The 20,480-nt window shown below is 44.1% G+C and overlaps 1 protein-coding gene across 2 annotated transcripts in view; it reads left to right on the forward strand.

Moving 5' to 3' along the window:
* The window catches only part of RPTOR (regulatory associated protein of MTOR complex 1), a 167,296-nt gene that overhangs the window by 61,127 nt on the left and 85,689 nt on the right, over nucleotides 1-20,480 (forward strand). For both annotated transcript variants that reach the window (XM_054393726.1, XM_054393727.1), the window contains exons 7-9: nucleotides 3,073-3,132; nucleotides 13,326-13,426; nucleotides 14,454-14,598. In XM_054393726.1, coding sequence (XP_054249701.1) covers nucleotides 3,073-3,132; nucleotides 13,326-13,426; nucleotides 14,454-14,598 — 306 coding nt within the window. The remainder of the gene's footprint in view (nucleotides 1-3,072; nucleotides 3,133-13,325; nucleotides 13,427-14,453; nucleotides 14,599-20,480) is intronic.

The following is a 20,480-nucleotide window of genomic DNA, read 5'->3' on the forward strand; positions in this document are numbered from 1 at the left end:
AAAGCAGTCAACACTTGCTGCTCCCAGCCTGGTTAATGTCAGAGATCCACAGGCAGGGCAGACAGGGAGGATTTCCCTAGCCCAATGTGTTGTCATTTTTGAGGAGCCACCAACTCAAATGAATGAATCAAAATCCCAGCCCATAGGGCAATCCTGGTAGCTCCCTAAGGAAGTGCCAAGTGACAGGTGCAGAATGTGTTTAGATGTGAAAAGATCTTATAGGTGATCCTCAGAAGCATTTCTTGCAGCTTCTGCAACAGCAGGACAGCCACATCTCAGAGGGCCTCTCTCCTGCTATGTGTCCTGAATGCGTGGGATGAGCTTTCTGCCTCTTAATCCAGCGAGCTGTAATCGAAAGCCTTGTGCTTAGGAGCAATCCGTGCAAAAAGGAGGCTAATGTATTTGCTTGCCCTGTGGCAATGTGCTCTGCTGCCAGGCAAGAGCCTGCTCAGCAGTTCTGAGCCTCTTGCCACTCAGCCTGGGGGAGATGGGCACTGCTGGCCCTCTTGGTAGGGTGTGTCTTGCAGGAGTGTGCAGCGCTGCCTTCCTACCTGTGAAATGTGGCTGAGGGAGTCAGGTTAGGTGAGATCATGGCTGGGGTGAGAGGCTTCTGAAGTAAAATACTAAATACTCTGTGATGTGGTGATAGGTAGGACTCTTTATAGAAAACTTTATGGAAGAAAGTTGTGTCCTGGCCCTCTTTCAGTTCAAGAAAGGCAGGGAACTACTAACACAGGCTGCAAGGGGTGGTGAGGGGACTGGAGCATCTCATATGAGAAGAGGCTGAGAGACCTGGGGCTCTTTATTTAGCCTGGAAAAGAGAAGACTGAGAGGGGATCTGCTCAGTGCTTATGAATACCTAAAGGGTAGTGGTCATGAGGATGAGACTGGGCTCCTCTCAGCAGTGGACAGTGGGAGGGCAAGGGTCAGTGGGTACAGACTAGAACACAGGAGGTTTCACTTGAATTTAAGGAGAAACTTCTTTACTTTGAGGCTGCCAGAGCATGGGAGCAGGCTACCCAGAGAGGTTGTGGAGTCACCTTCTCTGGGGACTCTCAAAAACCTGCCTGGATGCATTCCTGTGTAACCTGCTCTAAGTGAACCTGAGGTAGCAGTGGGGTTGGACTAGATGATCTCCAGAGGTCCCTTCCACCCCCACCATTCTCTAATTCCATGTGTCATGATGTGGAGGCGTTGAGCAGAGGAGTTAGGAAGTCTTTTAGCATTCTTAGTCTGCAGGGAGACTCCAGCCTGATTCCAACGACCTAATTCTGCTGTGCTGAATCCTGCCTGCCGTTTCTGTTTGAGGGGTATTTCCCTGCGTGGTTTGGTGAAACAGTGTTGTAAGATTTTTATGCTCTGGCAGATTGTGTAGGGATCCCACTGCAGTGTTCAGAGAGAGCTTTATGACTTTTTTCTTTTTTTTTTTTTTTTTTCCACAATGGATGTTGTACACATCAGAAAAGCAGCCCAGAGACCATTTAGCTTTCAGTCGTTCCCTGGTTTTGGCAGTAATGGGTGTCCTGCAGGCAGGGGATGCCACAACCAAGCTGGAGGGTCCTGAAGATTTCAGGAGTGAGCTCTGCACATCTTGTCATTAAAGAAGTAATTGTACTCCCCTTTACCTGAGGAAGTGCTTTTTGGATGTGAGTATCATGGCTGTGGTGAAAGGAGGGGCTCCTGCTGCAGCAGCTTCAGCCACTGCTGCCTGCAGGCTTTCTAAGGCAACTCAGCTCTCCTGGTACTACACTCCCCTACACAGAGCTTTGTGTTCCCATGCAGAGTGAAGGTAAGGGGTTAAATACCAACTGACATGGCTGCCAGAGTTGGGGCTGTTCAGCCTGGACAACAGAATTCTCTGGGGAGACCTTAGAGCAGCCTTCCAGTAGCTGAAGGGGACCTACAAGAAAGCTGGGAAGGGTCTTTTTGCAAAGGCTTGTAGTGATAGAATGAAAGAGAATAGATTGAAGCTTGAGAGGGGCAGATTTAGATTGGAGATTAGGAAAAAATTCTTTACAGTAAGGGTGCTGAGCCACTGGAACAGGTTGCCCAGGGAGGTTGTGGATGCCCCCTCCCTGGAGGTGTTTACAGCCAGGTTGGCTGGGACCTTGAGCAGCCTGCTCTGGTGGAAGGTGTTCTTGCCCATGGCAGGGGAATTGATGGTTTTTAAGGTCCCTTCCAGGCTAAACCATTCTATGGATGAAGGAACGAATATTGCACTGATGGTGAATTCTTCATCAAACAACAGAGAGTAGATTTATGAAGCACTGGGAAAATGGACTGGGAAGGTAGTGGATCACTGAGGAGCTGATTTCTCAAGTTACATTTGCTGGTTTTCCTTCTCAGATCTGTTCTTTCCTACTTGTCCTCTCTGGGCCACAAAGGATGTCCCCAAGGGTTCTGGAGAAGGGACACAAGCTCTGGGAAACTGAGCCGGCAGTCACCTATCTTCCCACGCTTGCTTGGGATTAGCAGCCCTTGGGATTTTCTGGCACAAGTAGCGCTGGTGCTAACAAGACTCCACATTTCCAGGGCTGACATTCCTGAGGTGGTGGTGTTTGTAGTGCTGAGGAAATGGAGTCAGCATTTCTATTTTTCTAATTGAATAGCTGAGGTGTTTGAACTCGACTCATCCCTCTCCCCTTCCCTCCCTTTCTCGCTTCCCTGCCTGCAGTGCCATAGCTCTTCAGGGAAACCCAGCCAACGCTAATCATTATTCCAGAAGCACAAACCCTCCTCTGCTCTCCTGTCGTCTCACTCCTCCTCCCCAGAGACCTTGCTGGATGACTGTGAGCCCTTTCCCCCCCGCTGCTCCGTGTTGGCAAACTTATCACCGTGACAGTTACGATGCCCTGGTTTTGACGCCTGACGATGGAAATCGTCGCATAATCATGAGCCTGACAAATATTGAGGGCCTCCTTTCAGCCTTATTATGCTGGGGCAAAGTTTTTCTACCCAAACCACTCTTGTAGAAACACTGTAATAAGGAAACCACCTTCCCATATTCTTCCCACAGACCCTTGTTGTTAAATATTCAATTAGTGTGTTTTATTTTTATTCTCTCCTCCACAGGTTCTGTATGCAGAAGAGTGTCAGGCTGGTGCCAGGAGTCACACTGGATTTAATAGAGAAGTAAGCCAAATGGATGATTTTTTAAAAATACATATATATATTTTTTTTTAAATTTTCCCTGTTGTTTTTAATTTCCTCAATATTTCCAGCATTTCTCTTGTTTGCTTGCCAAGAAATTTCTTGGGGAAGCTTCTTGCAGAGTCTGCATCTACAGTGTTTGTCATTTCTTGCTTTCCTGTGTGTTGCTGAAATAATCAGCGGCCATAAAAGTGAGCAGGAGCTCGGGGAGCGGTGCCGCAGCGGAGTTGTGGCTGCTCTGGGGCTTTGCTTGGCATCATGAGTTCAGAGTCTGAGACTGGAGTCCAGAGTTTTAGAGTTCAGAGTTTTAGATTCAGTATTAGGAACAATTTGGTCAGGCATCGGAACAGGCTGCCCAGGGAAGTGGTGGAGTCACCACCCCTCAAGATATTCAGGAAATGTGTGGACATGGCACTCCGGGACATGGTTTAATGGCCATGGTGGCCTTAGGTTGATGTTTGGACTCGATGATCTTAGAGGACTTTTCTGACCCAAACAGTTCTGTGATGCTGTGAGTCCTGGAGCTCTCCACACTGGTGCTGTCATCCCAGACTGGCAACTGCAGACACAGACTGTGGCCATGTTCCTGGGAGGCCAGCACTGAGAAGCCACCTGTGTGGCTGCTGCTGGAGTGGGTTTTGACCATGGGAACACTGAGAGAGGAGGCTTGCTCACAGCCCTATGTGCTGTACACTCCACATCACCAAAACCCAGAGAAATGCCCAAAACACAGCTGGTCACTACCCTGTCCTCCTGTTCTTTGTCTGATGGTGTTGATGTGTTTCAGACACCATTAAAATGTTACAGTCCTCCCATCTAAGCAATATTTGAGCATAATTACTGCTTGTCAGGCAGCTGAGGCAAATCCATTAACCAAAACAATGGTTCTTCAAATTCTCCCTCAGTTTCTACACACAAGGTAGGTTTTGAAATAATAAAACTTGGCCACTGTAGACCTGTAAGGGTTTTTGTGGTTTTGGTTTGGTTTGGGGTTTTTTTTTTTTTTTTTTGTTTGTTTTCAGTTTTGTTTTGTTTGGGTTTTTTTTGTTGGTTGGCTAGTTTGGGGTTTTTTGTTTTGGTTTGGTTTGTTTGTTTTAGTTTGGTGGGGTTTTTTATTTCTTTTTTAAAGTGTTTTAATTTAAAAAAGGGAAGCATATTCTTAAAGCCAGGGCAGTAGATGCTTGCAGCACCTAAATGCAGGACTTCTGCGGTCCCTGCAGGTGATTTTTGAGTGGCCTATTTTTGGAACATTGATACACACACACACCCCCCAACACAGACTAACTGGGAGTTACTAACCAAAGATGATTCATTCCATTTCTGAGAAATTTGAATTCTAGAAATATTGCTGTTGAGATCAATCAGAACTCTTCTGACCCACAGATGTCCAGAGTCTGCTTAGCATCTTTTGTCTGAGCTGAACACTGTGGAGTTGAAGGGCATCCTGGAAGAACAGGAGAACAGGAATTTGGATAACAAGTGCCAATTCTTAGCAGGAATATAGTCTCATACTCCCTTGTATTTTAATAAGCTTCTGCATGGTGTAGCAAAGTGCAGCAATCGTTCATTGCTCGTGCTGCCGATAGCAAATTATCTGTTATAGCAGAAGCAATGAGGGGAAGATTGCATCAGCTAAAATTTCTTGTTCAGTTTTCATGTTAGTAAATCATTCCCTGTTAACTTGCATGTTTTACATTCAGATGAGGTTACAGATGCTTCTCAGTGCTACCAGCTCTTCTGCAGTCCGTGTTTTAGAGCAGTCAGGCTCATCAGTGGTGTTTAGGTAGTTAATCATGCTAATTTTAGATGGGAAAATTTGATTATCCTATATCCTCTCAGCTGGGGAAGCAAAGCAATGACTCTTGTAAAGCTGTTACTTCAGAGGCACTACTCTTACCAAAATAAAAGTAATCTTTCAGTTTACAACTCAAATAATAGAGACAAGACCTCATCTATTAAAGAAAGCATTAGAGCCATTTGCAGAGGTGCATCAGTCTAGGAAAAGGTCCTCCACTGGGTGTTGTTTCCTCTGAAAGCCATTAGGAAAATGAGCTGGGTTTAGTTTTAGCTTTTGGTTTGAAGGAGAGAAGAAGCAGGAAGAAAATCTCCCCAGGGGTTGACCTTGCTTTGCCTGTGCACTCAGAGGGGTGCTACCAGGGTTTCTTGGTGTGAGAAGGTTAGATGGTCCTGAACTTGAAAGCAGTTAAGTGGTAGTGTAGTTCCCTCGCTGTTGTTTAAACAGGCAGAATGCAGAGGATGTTATTTTGGCCATCTCTAGGTGTTGGCAGCAAAGGTGAGCAGAAGTTCTTCCTGAGCTGACAGGCTCATTCATCAGCAGTGTGGACTGAGATCACCTCGGGCTGCTGGATAAATGTGCTCCAGAACAATGACAATATTATGTTAATTGCACTTCACATACTGCTACAAGAGTGCATCTAATGAAAGAACATACAGTGAGAGTCAGTGAAGCTCTGAGCAAGAATCAGCTTCACTGAACACTCAGATGTGCTGCTGAGGGTGAAATGCTCTTTCAATAGTGGTTTACTGGTAAAAAAAGAATTTCCTCCAGTATTCTTGGTTCTTGTTGGCTAATACCCCAGCACACATGCATTCTTTAAAGGCTGTCTTCATGAAAAGCCTGCCAGAAGGAGGTTCCTGTGGATATCAAATATTTAAACCTCATCATCTTAATGTGTTTCATCCATCAATTATAGAAAATACATGGGTTTTGTTACAGTCTTGAGATAGGCCTAGAAACTTCCTGCACTGCCTGGGTGTCTATGGTAATTTATAATTTAGCTCTCTTTAGAACTGAGGAGGGAGTTTATAATGCAATCAAGCTGCAGACTTTGAGAGTAAATTAGGCTGCACCTTCTCTGAAGAGCTCAGGTTTGTAATTCTCTAAACCTGGTGTATCCAGGTGGGCATTTATACAACAGATCTGAGATAAAGCCAAAATGATCTCTAGTTTGGAAATAAAGATCTTTACTGGAGCCAGACAGTAAAATGAAAAGGGGAAAAAAAGGAAGGAAAATTGTGTTGGTAAAGTGCTAGGAATTTAGGATCCTCTGGCTGCCACTTCCCCAGACTTTTCAGTGGCAGCATCAGTGTTGGGCACTCCTGCTGCCTTGGTTGGTCTTTCCTGCTTGGTCACAAGCCATCCTGTCATCTGTGCTGGCACAGCTTGTTGTGTTCTGCTGAGTGAAATGAACAGGGGCTTTGTTCTGCTCTTGAAAAATGTTGGAAAAAATCCTGAGGAATAGTTTAACTTGGTGTAGGGTAGGAATTCTGGGTGCCAAGAATCAGGGATGGCCAAAAGTGCTTTAATCTGTGTCGCTGCATTGTGCTCCTGAAATCACATCCTCAGGGGAGCAGGAATGATATTTTGCTTTCCTGGGATTTTTTTTTTCCTGGGTCTATTGTGCAGAAGGAAGATAATTTTGTAACCAGTACCCTGCTTACCTGAGAGTCCTTCGTGCTTATGATAGGGCCACTTAGAAGAGAGTCCTTTCCAGTACCTGAAGGGGGAGGCTACAAGAAAGCTGTGGAGGGACTGTTTAGATGGGCTTGTAGTGATAGGACAAGGGGCAGTGGTTTGAAACTGGAGCAGGGGAGATTAAGGTTGGACATTAGGGGGAAGTCCTTTATAATGAGGGTAGTGAAATACTGGAACAGGTTGCCCAGTGATGTGGCAAAGTCTCCATCCCTGGAGGCATTCAAGGTCAAACTTGATGTGGCCCTGAGCAACCTGATCCTAGTTGGAGGTGTCCCTGCTAACTGCAGGGGGATTGGACAAGATGACCTTGAAGGGTCCCTTCCAAGCCGATGCATTCTATGAAATGACCATGTGAATAGGGTGCCACAGTTCAGTCTCACAGCTGGAAAGGAGCCCAGCCCCTTGCTGCCAGGGCTTTGTGACAAAAGGACCTTCTCTGAATGTCAGCTCTGTGTCACGTAGGCAGGAGCAGCGTGGGAGCAACTCATCTTGCTGCAGCATGTGGCTGTTGCTGTTCTGAGAGCAGAGAGCCCATCTCCAGCTTGTCATTCACCAACACAAAATCCATTTATAAAAATCACTAAAAATAACAAATTTGAACTAAAATTAATATTGGTTTCCACTTTAAGTATTGTCAAATGTCACAGACTGGAAATTAATAATGTTTTAACTTTTTATTTTTTTTTAATTGATGAGTAATGGCTTAGTGGGAGCCAGTTTAAAGTGGGAGCCAATCCGAAGATGAAACAGGAAAAATAAAATCCCAACGTACCACATGGCAAATATAATGTAATGGGGGAAAATGCAGAGATCTTTGTGTATCTAACACATACCTCTGATGCATGCTCTCTTTGTACAAGGGTTTGTAGTGATAGGAAGAGAGGGAATGGATTGAAGCTTGAGGAGGGCAGATTTAGACTGGAGATTAGGAAGAAATTCTTCACAGTGATGGTAGTGAGACACTGGAACAGGTTGCCCAGGGAGGTTGTGGTTGGCCCCTCCCTGCAGGTGTTTAAGGCCAGGTTGGGTAAAGCCTTAAGCAACCTGGTGTAGTGGAAGGTGTCCCTGCCCATGGCAGGGAGTTAGAACTTAGATGATCCTTAAGGTCCCTTCCAACCCAAACCATTCCATGAATCCTACACCCCACTGCCTGCCTGGTGTGAGGAAATGTTGCCAGAGCTGCCGGTGTGGGCTTGGCAGAAATCCACAAGATTCAGACCTAGATGGTGAAAAGTGGTTGATTAAAAGAAAAAAAGATGTGTTACTTTCCACAGGACTAGACAGGGACAAACACTGTTGCCTCCTGGGCAAGTGACGAAGGCAGATGAAGGCTGGATCATAGTTATGTTGACAGGACCATGGCTGTTGTTGCAGGTCTGTGTCATCACTGCTGCCCCAAGTTAAGGTGGTCTAACAGTTTGTGTACAGGGAGATGTTAGCTTATGGTTGGACTCAATGAGCTTAAGCTCTTTTCCAACCAGGTGATTCTATGATTCTAAGACGTTGCTCTCTACAAATACCTGAGAGGAGGTTGTGGAGAGGTGGGGGTCGATCTGCTCAACCAAGTAACAAGTGATAAAACAAGAGGAAATGGATCTCAAGTTGTGCCAAGAGAAGATTAGGTTGGATTTTGGGAAGAATGTCGTCACTGAAAGGGTTATCAGGCATTGGAACAGGCTGCCCAGGGAGGTGGTGGAGTCCCCATCCCCAGAGGTATTTAAGAGGTGCATAGATGCAGTGCTTAGGGATATGGTTTAGTTGAGGACTTGTCAGTGCTGGGTTAGTGATTGGACCTGATATCTTAAAGGTCCTTTCCAACCTAGGCAATTCTCTGGTTCTGTGACTCTGCAGATATTTAGATATCAGATATGAGCCTTGTGCTAGTCCAAATTCTGAAACACTGCAACCTTTTGGGGGGGGGGGGGGGGGAGAAGAGTTTATTTATTGTTTTATAGTGGGGAAAACTATGATTTTTAGTTTGCTTTTAGCCCCAGGTGAGGAAGCTTTCAAGCTTTTCATTTTCTTCTAGAAAATTCAGTGGAAGGCATTGGAGCATATTCAGAATGTAAATATTTTAGGAGGTATTATTAGTCATGGGATAGCAGGGATGCTGTGCCACACTGCCTGTTAGTGAAGTCACTTGCTAGGACGTGAGATGAGGGAAAACTTGGCTTTTGAAGATGTCAGTTAGAGAAGTTTTTCTCCCCTAATGAACCTGGTTTTATTGAAACACAGGAGTTTAGTTTTACCACCACGGTTCCAAGGTATCAGTCTCTAGCGTAGGCAACACCTATTGTAAATACAAAGTGCAGATCACTCTCCAAAGGGTGGTTTTCATGGCAACACTTCTTTCATATCTTTAGAGAGAGCTGACAAGGCTGAACACCAGTGTGCAAAGCTTTCCAGCGCTCTCGAATGAGTAATTCAAGAACCTTAAACGTTTTTGTCTTTCACAAGTAGTTTGCCAAGGTTTCAGGAGCCCAATCACAGCACTCCTGGATCATTCCTCTTGCTCTGTGATGAGGACATGTTGTCTTTGAGCACGTTAACTGTGTTGATCCTGTCTAAGCAGCTCTTGCCAGCTGAGGAGATTTCCACAGCATACATCCTGCTGTGTTACTGTTATACCATTCACTTTCTATATGCTCTCCAGTTTTTTTTTTTTCCCCTGGAAGTAAAAAGTGAAATACATTGGTGTTATTTCTCTTCCCCCCTCCCCCAACTAAAATGATTGCAGATATTCACAGGCACACATCAGCACTAAAGCATCTTATTTTCTGAAGTCAAAGTATGATACTGAATATCCCAATGCAACATATATTATATTCCAAAAGCAGGGATAACGATGAAGCCCATCCGAAGGGAAAACCTGGCAGCCTTTGAAGTAAAAGCTTCCCCTGTAATTAAAGTGATTCATGGGGTTCTGCTAGATTTCTGACAAGGACATTGATGGTTACACCTAGCACGAGCTCTTCAGTGACCCTGACATTTTGCAGTCCTCACTTTTCACAATAGACTGCTGTGATTTAGGTCTCTGTAAAGGTGTCTGTCAGGAAGTTGATGGAAGAAGCAATTGAGAGTCCAGAGATGTTAAATTGCAGCAAGCAGCTGAGGCAGCCTGTGCCCTTTTTTTCCTTTCTTCCCCTTCCTCAGAAATAGTTTTTACAGATGAGGTCTGCTTTGTCCTTACTGTCAAAGGCTCTTGCTGATTGTCAAAGCATGATGTGAGACACATCAGGAGGAGCAATACCAAGATAATAGCAATATTCCTCACAGGGAAAAATACATTCTGGAGCCGTGTGGTGTTCTGGTTATGTAGATGCATGGCCAAAGAGAAGCGAAAGGAAGCTTTAGTTTGTAGCCACAGGATGGGTTTGAAAGAGCACACTGGTTTAACAGATTGTATTGGGTTGGAAGGGACCCTCAAAGGTCCTCTTGTCCACCCCTGATCAAGTCTGATCTTGAATGTCTTCAGGGCAACCTCTTCCAGTGTTTCACCACTCTTATTGTAAAGAACTTCTTCCTTATGTCCAACTTAAATCTACCCTGCTCCAGTTTGAAACCATTGCTCCTCGTCCTATCTCTACAAGCCCTTCTAAGTAGTTCCCTCCCCAGCCTTCCTGAGGGAAATTCACTCACCCCAAAATATTTTCTCTGAAAAATGACATGACGTATATTTGTATAGTGGAAAGCTACAAAAATAACACAAAGCATCCTCTTCTTCAAGAGGAGTAGATGTTTAAAAAAAAACAAACAAGAAGTGATTATTTCAAACACATTAGAAGCAGCAAATAGTGGTTGCTGTATGTCTTTCTTGTGACTTTCTCCTAGATGTCATTGTTGGTTATTTAAATGTAGTGCAGTGGTGCAGGTCTCCTAACTGGGGCAGGAGTTTGGTACCTCAGAGTTTTAGTGCATGGAGATGGAATTTGTCTGATGTGTTTAACCGAGGGTTGGCTGATTCACTGTCCCTCTCATTGAGATGTATTGAAAGGCAATCTGAGAGTTACAGTCATCCTCCTGTTGCCTTTGGAAGCTTAAACTTCAAATCTCAAAGATGTTTAAGATCCACTGTCATTGAGTAATACTGTGTTAAAAATTCCTTCCTCAGCTTGTCATTTGAGTATTACAAACTGTCCTGCAGTTTCTGGGATGGGAGTTCGAGAAGTCCCATCTAGGAACAGAAAATACCTTGTGTTTATTTTCATCTGCTGGTTTATAGTGCTGACTCTTCCAGCTGTAATTGATTCCTGTGTATCTCTTAGAGAATCAGCCCTGCTGCCAATTCCCTTCTGATAGCTGCTGTCTAGTGCCAGCTCAGAATGGGAGAGCTGTGGTAGGGTTTGTGCAGTCAGGGAAATGGATTGCCTGCGCTCCCCTGCTGTTCCCCACATTCCCTCTGCCCTCATCCTTAACACCCAGCACTGAGGTTTTCAAAGCACTGAACAGCATTAATCTTCCTGATGCTGGAACTAGGCACAAAATTAGTATCTTCCTGACTATATGTGAGGGCAGAAAGAAAATGAACTCACCTAAGAGTGCCACATAAGATGTGAGAATGACAGCCTATTAATTTCTGCTACCTGACTGCAGTCCCTCATAGGTAGCTGCATTTTCTATGAATCTTGCAGCCAGTTTCAGAAAGGAAAGTCATGATGTGAATAAACATCTTAAAATCCCAAATAAAAGCTATACCACACTAATGAGTGGTTATTTTAGGTTTATTTTAAATCTTTACATACAAAAGTAAGAAGCATACCTTGATCCCCCAGACAGGAGATACTCAGATCACAAGGAGCTTCTGAACTTGGGCTGCTAGCAGCAACTTTGGATGTCAGGCTGTCATTCCTGCTTAATAGCATCAGCAAGATGTGTCTCAGCTCACAATCTGCATTTAATGAAAGAGAATTTAGTATGAACTGTGAGCAGAACTCTCCATCTGGTGTAAAGATTCAAACTCCACCATGAAACACTCTTTTGCTATTCCCACTGAAAACTGGCTTGCAAGTGGCCATCAAATGGTTTAAGCTCAGCAGTTGGCTTGCTGGGGAATCTCTGCAAGATCACTTTGGTTTCTAATTAATAACACCCTGACTTAGGAAACGCTGCTATGTTGCTGCAAGAGGGTGTTCTGCAATGCAAATATTTACACGGAATCCTCCCAAGAGCAGTTGTGTGGCCTCGAGTTCCCTCTGCTTGCTCTGGGGGATCACTTAGCAAACACTGTGCCAGAGATGGATATATTTTTTTTTTCTCCCCCTCTGATATCAAGACAGACAGGAATTTTTTTCATAGGATGTTAATTTCTAGCTGCTCTTGAAACTATTTATATAAGAGAACTTGCTTCATCTGAACTTGCCTGGAAATAATGCTGCTGGCTGTGTCTGAGGAACAGGTTGCCATAGCAAGAGCATTCTGCCTATGCTTGGTCTTGGTGCTTCTAAGGTTTGAAACCTTGTTGGAGAAGGGAAACATTAGGATGAAATCTGTAGGATGCCTTCTTGGGTTGAGAGCATCTTTCTGAAACTTCTTCATCCTTATGAAACTTCTCCATCCTGCCTCTGACACTGTCTAAAGGGGAATAAAAGCTGTGTTGAGAGTGCCAGCTTGTGTCTGGATTATCCCTGTAGAGTCAGGAGCTGACCCTCTGCTTTTGCTTTGTGTGAGGAAGGTGATGTCTGTGAATATTTCAGCTTTTGGCATGACTTGGGTTATTTTCTCCTTTCTAAAACATCATCTTAACAAACCAAACCAAACCCTTTGCTCACTTCCACTGCATATTCTACATCTGAGCAGGCACAAGAGGAGCTGCATTTGGAGAGCTGCCATCCCTGCTATTGATTAGTGCCACTTTTTTTTTCCCTGCTTTAAAATATTTAATAAAATTAGCAAATTGGACTCCTCAGCATTTTATAGGACCTTGCTACACCACAAATAGACTCCTGGTATGTATTGCTGATGTGATTCTGATATTCTTAGAGTTGAAGGTACATTCCCAGTGGCAGGCTGGTAGATTTGTGTATTGACCAGATGGAGGAAGCTCACGAGATGCTGTGGGTCGAAGGACTCTGGCAGCAGCAGTGGCAGTGCCTGCTGTTTGCTTCCCTCCCATGCTGTGCAGCCTGTCCCTGCACTCTTCAGGGGAAGACATTTCCATTGCATCTCAGATATTGACATTCCCTCTGTGGTACAGAATCACAGAAAACATCCAGTTGGAAGAGACCTCAAAGATCATCCAGTCCAACCCTTAACCCAGCACTGAAAGGTCAACACTAAACCATGTCCTTAAGCAGCAGGTCCACATGCAGCTTAAACACCTCCAGGGATGGTGACTCCACCACTGCCCTGGGCAGACCATTCCAATGTTTGATAAGCCTTTCAGTGAAGAAATATTTCCTGACATCTAGCCTAAACTGTTTTCCTTTAGCTCAGTTATCCATAAGCAATTCCTGGTTTATTGTCCTTTATCTGGCAATTCATCTCACAAGCCAATTTAGATGGAATAGATTTTAGATAAGGAAAGTTTATCTAGTAACAATAATTCTTGGTTATGAATTCACAGTTCTGGAAATGCTGCCTTCTGTGAGCCTTGATGGAGCCTTAGAAGTGTGGAGTGCACAGGTATGTCTCAAAAATATTAGGAAACATACTTGGTTGTTTTTTTTTTTTCCCCCACTAGGATACCTGGAAGGCTGAATGACAGGAGAACTCCTCTGGGAGAGCTGAACTGGATCTTCACAGCTATCACAGACACCATTGCTTGGAATGTTTTGCCAAGAGGTAAGGCTTGGGCAGATGACTGAGATAAGCCTTGGGTAGGTGACTGAGGTTTTCAAGCATTGCTTGTTCATTGTTGATGAAGAGTAAGGTAAATGAGACACTAAAATAAGGGGAAATTTAAAGCCTGGTACTGAGATTACAGACCACACTGGATCTTAAGGCTAGTTACATTTTTTTCAGGTCACTCTTTTTCCCAGCAGCACTTCAGCAACCTGATCACTGAGGACCAAAAGAGTTTTGCTTTAGCTTGGATAACATTCATTCTTACAGTCTGATTTGTTTTCTGTTGTTGTTGGGTTTGTTTGTTTCTTTGTTTTTTGTAAAGAGCAATCTGTTTTCTTCCAGCCTTTGTTAGTATTGTAAATAAAAGAGCTTTCTCTCTTTCTCATGAGTACACTTCATCCCATTTCTCTACCCCTGTTCTGTTTTGAATTTGTGCTTTTGCAGCATGGGTGGCCAAATTTGTAAACAGTGTTCCAGCTATGCTCTCTGCAGTGCTCAGTACAGCACAAACTCTCCTTTGTCTCTCTAGAAGGCAGCACATTTCCTATCTTTAAGGATTCATTTTGGCTTCTCATAACTACATGCAACTGCCTTAGCAGGTGTATAGTTCTTGATGAAATAGTACACGGAGGTCCTTTTCTCTCTCAGCAATTTCCACAAACTTTGTCAGGCTGAGTTTAAGTGAAACATCAAAAGGGGAATTTTATCCAGAAGAGGCAAAAATGAACCTGAGGTAGAAAGTATTTAATTCTGTTAGTGAGAAAGGGAGAGTAATTGGGATACTTTAAGGGAGTTCAGAAGGTGGGATTTGCTTTAGCTAATTGGAAAACTGCAAAACTGGTGTAGATTTCTTGTTACTGGAATAAAATATTAACACAATTTGTATGTTTTAAACGATTTTTGCCTCTTACCTAAGGTACTTAAGTTACAGAGGGATGCATCTAGTGGAACTCAATGACCTTGAAAGATCTTTTCCAACCGAACCAATTCTATGACTCTCATAATTCCTGCAATCTCTTGGCAGATCTTTTCCAGAAGCTCTTCAGGCAAGACCTGCTGGTGGCCAGCTTGTTCCGGAACTTCCTCTTAGCAGAAAGAATCATGAGGTCCTACAACTGCACCCCTGTCAGCAGCCCTCGTCTACCTCCAACCTACATGCATGCCATGTGGTAAGTCACAGCCCACAGCCTGCCCTGGCTGCAGAAGCTGATGGATGCCTTAAGGAGCTTTCAATCACTGAGGGCCTGAAAGATTATTACTACTTGAACCTACACAGTGCTTTGCTGATTAGGTCACTGGAAATGAAACAGTGTGGGGCAGAGAGGGACCTGCACAGACTTGGAGGAGTTGGGCTGAAGAGAATCTCATGAGGTTCAATAAGGCAAAGTGCAAGGCCCTGCACCTAGGTTGGGGCAACTCTTGATACAGGCTGGGGGATGATGAGATTGAGAGCAGCCCTGCAGAAAAGGACTTGGGGGTGCTGGTGGATGAGAAGCTGGACATGAGCCAACAGTGTGCACTTGCAGCCCAGAAGGCCAATGGAATCCTGGGCTGCATCAAAAGCAGCTTGGCCAGCAGGGAGAGAGAGGTGATTCTGCCACCCTGCTCTGGGGAGACCTCATCTGGAGTCCTGTGTCCAGCTATGGGACCCCAAACACAAGAGAGACAGAGGATGGCCACAAAGATGATCAGAGGGCTGGAACACCTCTCCTACAAGGACAGGCTGAGGGAATTGGGGTGTTTAAGCCTGGAGAAGAGAAGGCTGCAGGAAGACCTTAGATCTATATTTCAGTATCTGAAGGGGACCTACAAGAAAGCTGGGGAGGGAATGTTTAGAAGGACTTGTAGCAATAGAACAAAGAGCAATGGTTTGAAACTGGAGCAGGGTAGATTGAGGTTGGACATAAGGAAGAAGTTCTTCACATTGAGAGTGGTGAAATACTGGAACAGGTTGCCCAGAGATGTGGTTGAGGCCCCATCCTTGGAGCTAGTCAAGATCAGACCTAGTGTGGCCCTGGGCAGCCTGATCTAGTTGGAGATGTCCCATGCAGAGGAGTTTGGACAAGATAACTTTTGAGGGTCCCTTCTGACCCAATGCAGTCTGTGAATCTCCAAGTGTATTTCTGCTCTGTGCATGGACAGTTATCATGTCATTCTGTAACAGGGAAGCTTCAGTTCAGCCACAGAATCCTCCACTCCAAATACAAAAGACTGGGCATCTGCTAGCTGTATTTTCACAAAGTGAAGTTAAGTCTCCAGTGGTTGGGAAGGGTGGGGAGAGCTTAGGGCCTGAGGGAAAACTTCTTACCTTGTGTTGCTGAAGCAGAAGTTTTGTTTTGGTTTGTTTTTTTTTTTTCTGCAGAATTCATCTGCTTTTACTGTTGCTTTTAAGGTGATTAACGGAGATGGAGGTGGCGCAGCTATCAAAAAGCTCTTAGATGTGGTTTTGACTATCAGACAGATGTCCTATGAATAGTAATAATAAAAATACTAACAACAGCACTAATAAAAATGCTTGCTTTCATTTTTTTATTCACTGCAATTAAGAATAGAAACTCTACAACATTTGGCTAAGTACCGACTGGTACAGTCAAGCTAAGGCAGTTCTGGAGGAGAAAATGATCACTGGGTACCTTGCTGAGAGGCTAATAAATGACAGGGGAAGGTAGCTGAGTGGCCTTAATTTACCTGCATTTTCAAAAGCCTTTTAAGAAGTTTCCTCCATAAAATTGTGGAGGAAAAGAAATGCAGAGGAGGTATGAAGTGATGATGATGATTGATAGCAGCGTCACTCTCTACAACTATCTGAGAGGATGTTGTAGAGAGGTTGGTGCTGGTCTCTTCTCACAGGTAATTAGTGACAGAACACGAGGGAATGGCCTCAAACTGTAGCAGGGTAGGTTTAGACTGGACACTAGGAAAAGAAATTTACAGAAAGAGTGGTCAGGCATTGGAGTAGGCTGCCCAGGGAGCTGGTTGAGTCACCATCCCTGGATGTCTTTATAAAGGATGTTTAGATGTGGTGCTTGGGGACATGGTTTAGGGGTGAACTTTGTAGAGTAGGGTTAATGGTTGGACTTGATGATCCCAGGGGTCTTTTCCAACCTGAATGATTTTATGGGAGGGTTACTCTAGGAAGTAGAGGCCAGCAGAGAGCCCTGATAGCATCTGCAGGTGCAGGCAGCCGTTGAGGGGAGTGTTTGCTGTTAATGCAGAGTTGCTTTAATGACTGAAAAGTTTGGAGGCAATAGGAGAGACTTTGAATGGAATTATTTATTATTCTTCACAAGGGCAGCCTTGTGAAAGGTGTTGTGAGTTTGTATATGGCAAACAGTGTTATGAAGTGCTTTGGATGAGCAACTTGAGGAAAATTGTTTCAGGCATTTGTAAATACAGTGAGTTGTTTTATTGCTGTGTCACATGAGGGACTGAGACATCTGTAAGTGAAGAGGAGGGAAAAACCACCAGAGTTGCCCTGGTGCCTTTCAGGTGATGTTGCCACTAGCTGTGACAGAGCTTGAGCTGTAGGACTCCGTGTTTCTACTTGCAGCAGAGTGAAACAGGTTGCAGAAATGTTGAAATTAAACCAGTAAATTTCTTGAGTTATTTATAGCTTGCTTACCGCCAGCATACTAAAAACCTCTATTTCCAGTTCCTTATGGGAACAGAATTCATTCTTGCTGCCAGCCTATTAAAGCCTCTATTTCTGGATTCCTATGGGAGTGTGACTTGGAGTTGGTGTTGCCATCTACGTTCTCAACTGCAGGAATGAAACTAGTTCTGTATCTCTCGGACCTGCATGGTAGCATCATGGAGTCTTTGTATTGTAGTTCTCCTGGTGCAAAGCAGTGCTGTAAATACCTTTGTAAAGCTCCTCAGAGAGCAGCCTTGTTGCTACTTTTTAGGATTGACCAGAAGAAATTCCTTAACCAAAATCACACAGAGGGATGTTTTCCTTGTGAATCCCAAGCAGGAGCAAAGTAGACAGCGAGTGAGCAGAGAGAGAATCCCTTGGCACTCAGTGTCCTCCAAAAAATGTGCAGTTTGAAGCAAATCAAGCAAAGGGGAAAATTCCACTTGGTCAGAGGTGGCTAGGTTCATTATGATGAACTTTTAGGAAGGCCAGATTTAGAAACTAAATTAGGACTCACTTAAATATCTTCTAAAAATAATCACCTGCACCTTTCATTCAAGGATTTTCTAATAGAACCCTGATCTGAAACTTCCAAACCCATTTTATTGTTTAGATAAACTGGGTAATGGGGCTGGAGGGTAGGAGAATTGGCCAAGGGAGTGTGGAAAAGAATGGAAACTTCAGACAGTGTGATCTGATGATGATGTTTAATCTATGTCTATACTTATATGGTGGATGATACAGCAAGACTTTGCTGTTTTATTGAGACTTTCCACAGATGCTTCTTACCCAGCATGTCAGACACTTCTTGGAGAAGCAAGTCCTGCTGCTGTGTTGTGTCAGCAATGGTTTGAGCTGCAGACAGTGGGCAAGAACTTTGCTGGGGTTCTCTCCTGCAGTTACAAATGAATGAATGCCAGTAGTGGCTCTGGCATAGATCAGCAGTTATTTATTTTTAAATCCTTTTTCAGGCTTCCCTTCTCCAGACTAAAAGGACTGGACTTCAGACTTCCCAGCACTTGTCCTCTGCCTCCCCTCTCCTATCCTTTCTGACCTTTGTTTATTTGGGTTGGTTTAGGGCACTGCACCTTCCACCATGATCCTGTGTTCCTGATTCAGGTTTTGGTTCATTGCTTGCAGCCTAAGTGATGGTGTCATGTTTTAGCTTCTCCAGTACATGCATACAGATTTTCTTCTCTCTTCCATTATCCTCTGGATGCTCCTCTGGCTTCCTGGGCTTTGTCCCACTGTTCACAAAGGTAATAAGAGATTACCTTGTTTCTCTGCTGTTAGAAACACAAACTGTTCTGCACATTCACAGCTGGGATAGTGATTGAAAATGGGATGTAAATGCAGACATCTTTTGTATCCCAGCAGCAGGCTGACTGGAGAAGCAAATGACTTGTGTGCTAGTACAGGTTTTACACCATCTTGTGCAGGAGAAGCATAAGGAAATGTTTCACTCAGTGTCTCACTGATTGTAGCAACACAGACACCATCTCTGCTGAGCCCTGCATGCCCTGCATTTGTGTTCCTGGTGCTCAGTGCTGGTCCTGAGCCTCTCACAGTCAGTGAGACAGGAAAGAGCCACAACAGCTCCTGCCTTGCTGACGCAGACGTGCTGCTGAGGTCAGAGCACAGCATCCCTGCTTTCCACCTTGCTGTCTGTGGCTGGATAACAGACTTCTGCCAGCTCTGGCAGGAAGCTGTGGGAGAGCTGAGTGAGGCTGGTGGCCAGCAGCTGGCTGGAGTGTGCTGGAGGGAGAAGCACAAGCTGCATAATGTGCCTTATGCTTGACTTAAGCATGAGTTTACCTCTTGTCAGGTATTAGATCTGAACCTTTAGCTTTTTTGCTTGTCTTTGCCTCTGCTTGTTTGATAATTAGTTTTCTCTAAGTCACACTCAAATGTCTGGTAACTTGAGGGTCTGGCACTGTCATAACAGAAGCCCTGACACTGCTAAAGAGGTGAGCTCCTGTTGCTTTTGGTTTAGTCCTTTTGACAGTAACTGTTTAAAATATTGACCTATGAAATTTTTGTTCTGGTCAATCCATTTGGGAGACCTCTGTTACCTCTTCTGTTAATTATCCTTTTTACCTGAACAATTGAGGAAAAGTGAAAATTTGGGGGTTTTTAAGGAACATTTGACCCACAAGCTGTCAGTCTTTTTATTTCACCAAGAAGGGCACCATATTTAGGAATCAGGGGAGCTGAACTCTGTGACCTTGTCCTGTTTGGTAGGCTCTAACATATTACTTCATTCCTTCATGGCTTTCTTATTTTTATTTGCTTTCTCTGTTTTACCTGTTTAGGCATAAACCCTTCTGGGCATGGGCTGTTGATTTGTATTTGTAAGGTGCCTCACACTCTAGGTTCTTGGCTGCTGCAGGCACTGCTATAATACAGGTATTAATATTAATATATATTGATTGACTGGCTGAGCTATTCAGCTTGGAGAGTTGTTCTGTCTATTGTGCAGTAAGAATAGGAGGCCTGATGCTCTGTCAGCATCTTGATCTCCATTGTGATGGATTATGGTTTCTACATTACTGCTGTTGCCAGCAAGTTATATTCATGGCCTTTGAAAAGACCTAATAATGTGTTTGAAAATATTTCCTAACACAGGTCATATATTAAAACCAAAGTACCTTAATTATGCTTTGGAAGAGCTGTGATTTGTCCATAATAGAAATATGGCAGTAGTGTATACACCAACCATGAAATTCTAGTTGAAAGAAAGTCATCATGTGTACTGCAAATAAAATGAGCTTGAAATTCTAGCTGAAAAGAAAACCATAATGTAGCAACCCAGTAACAGGTAAGAGAGGAGCTGGAGCCTGTGAACATGGTGGGAGTGTTGCAGGAGGGATGCAGATCTGCTTGCTGAGTTCTCAAACAAATGAGGCTCATTTTGTAGAATCACAGAATCATTAAGGTTGCAAAAGACCTCTAAGGTCATGAAGTCCAGCCATCAACCCAACACCACCATGCCCACTAAACCACGTCCCCAGGTGCAGTGTCTACATGTTTTTTTAATGCCTACAGTGATGGTGACTCCACCACCTCCCTGGACAGCCTGTTCCCAATGCCTGACTACTCTTGCAGGAAAGAAATTTTTCCTAATATCCAACCTAAACCTCCCCTGGCACAATGTGAGGCCGTTTCCTCTCATCCCATCATGAGTTACTTTAGCTCCACAGAAAGCCTTTAGTATCTCAGCATTGTTTGAAAGGCTCTTTGCAACTGTTTGACATTTGAAGGATTAGATTAGTTCAGATTACACTGTTGATTTAACCAGATTTTTCTCTGTGTGTGTGTCTATGTGTTAATCTTAACATCTCCAAAACCCATTAATGGACTACAAATAGTTTAATGGAGAGGAATGTAGGACAAAAATAGCAAAGCCTGTGCTTTAAG

The sequence above is a fragment of the Indicator indicator genome, chromosome 29 (genome assembly GCF_027791375.1).
Source record: "Indicator indicator isolate 239-I01 chromosome 29, UM_Iind_1.1, whole genome shotgun sequence".
NCBI classification, from domain to species: domain Eukaryota; kingdom Metazoa; phylum Chordata; class Aves; order Piciformes; family Indicatoridae; genus Indicator; species Indicator indicator.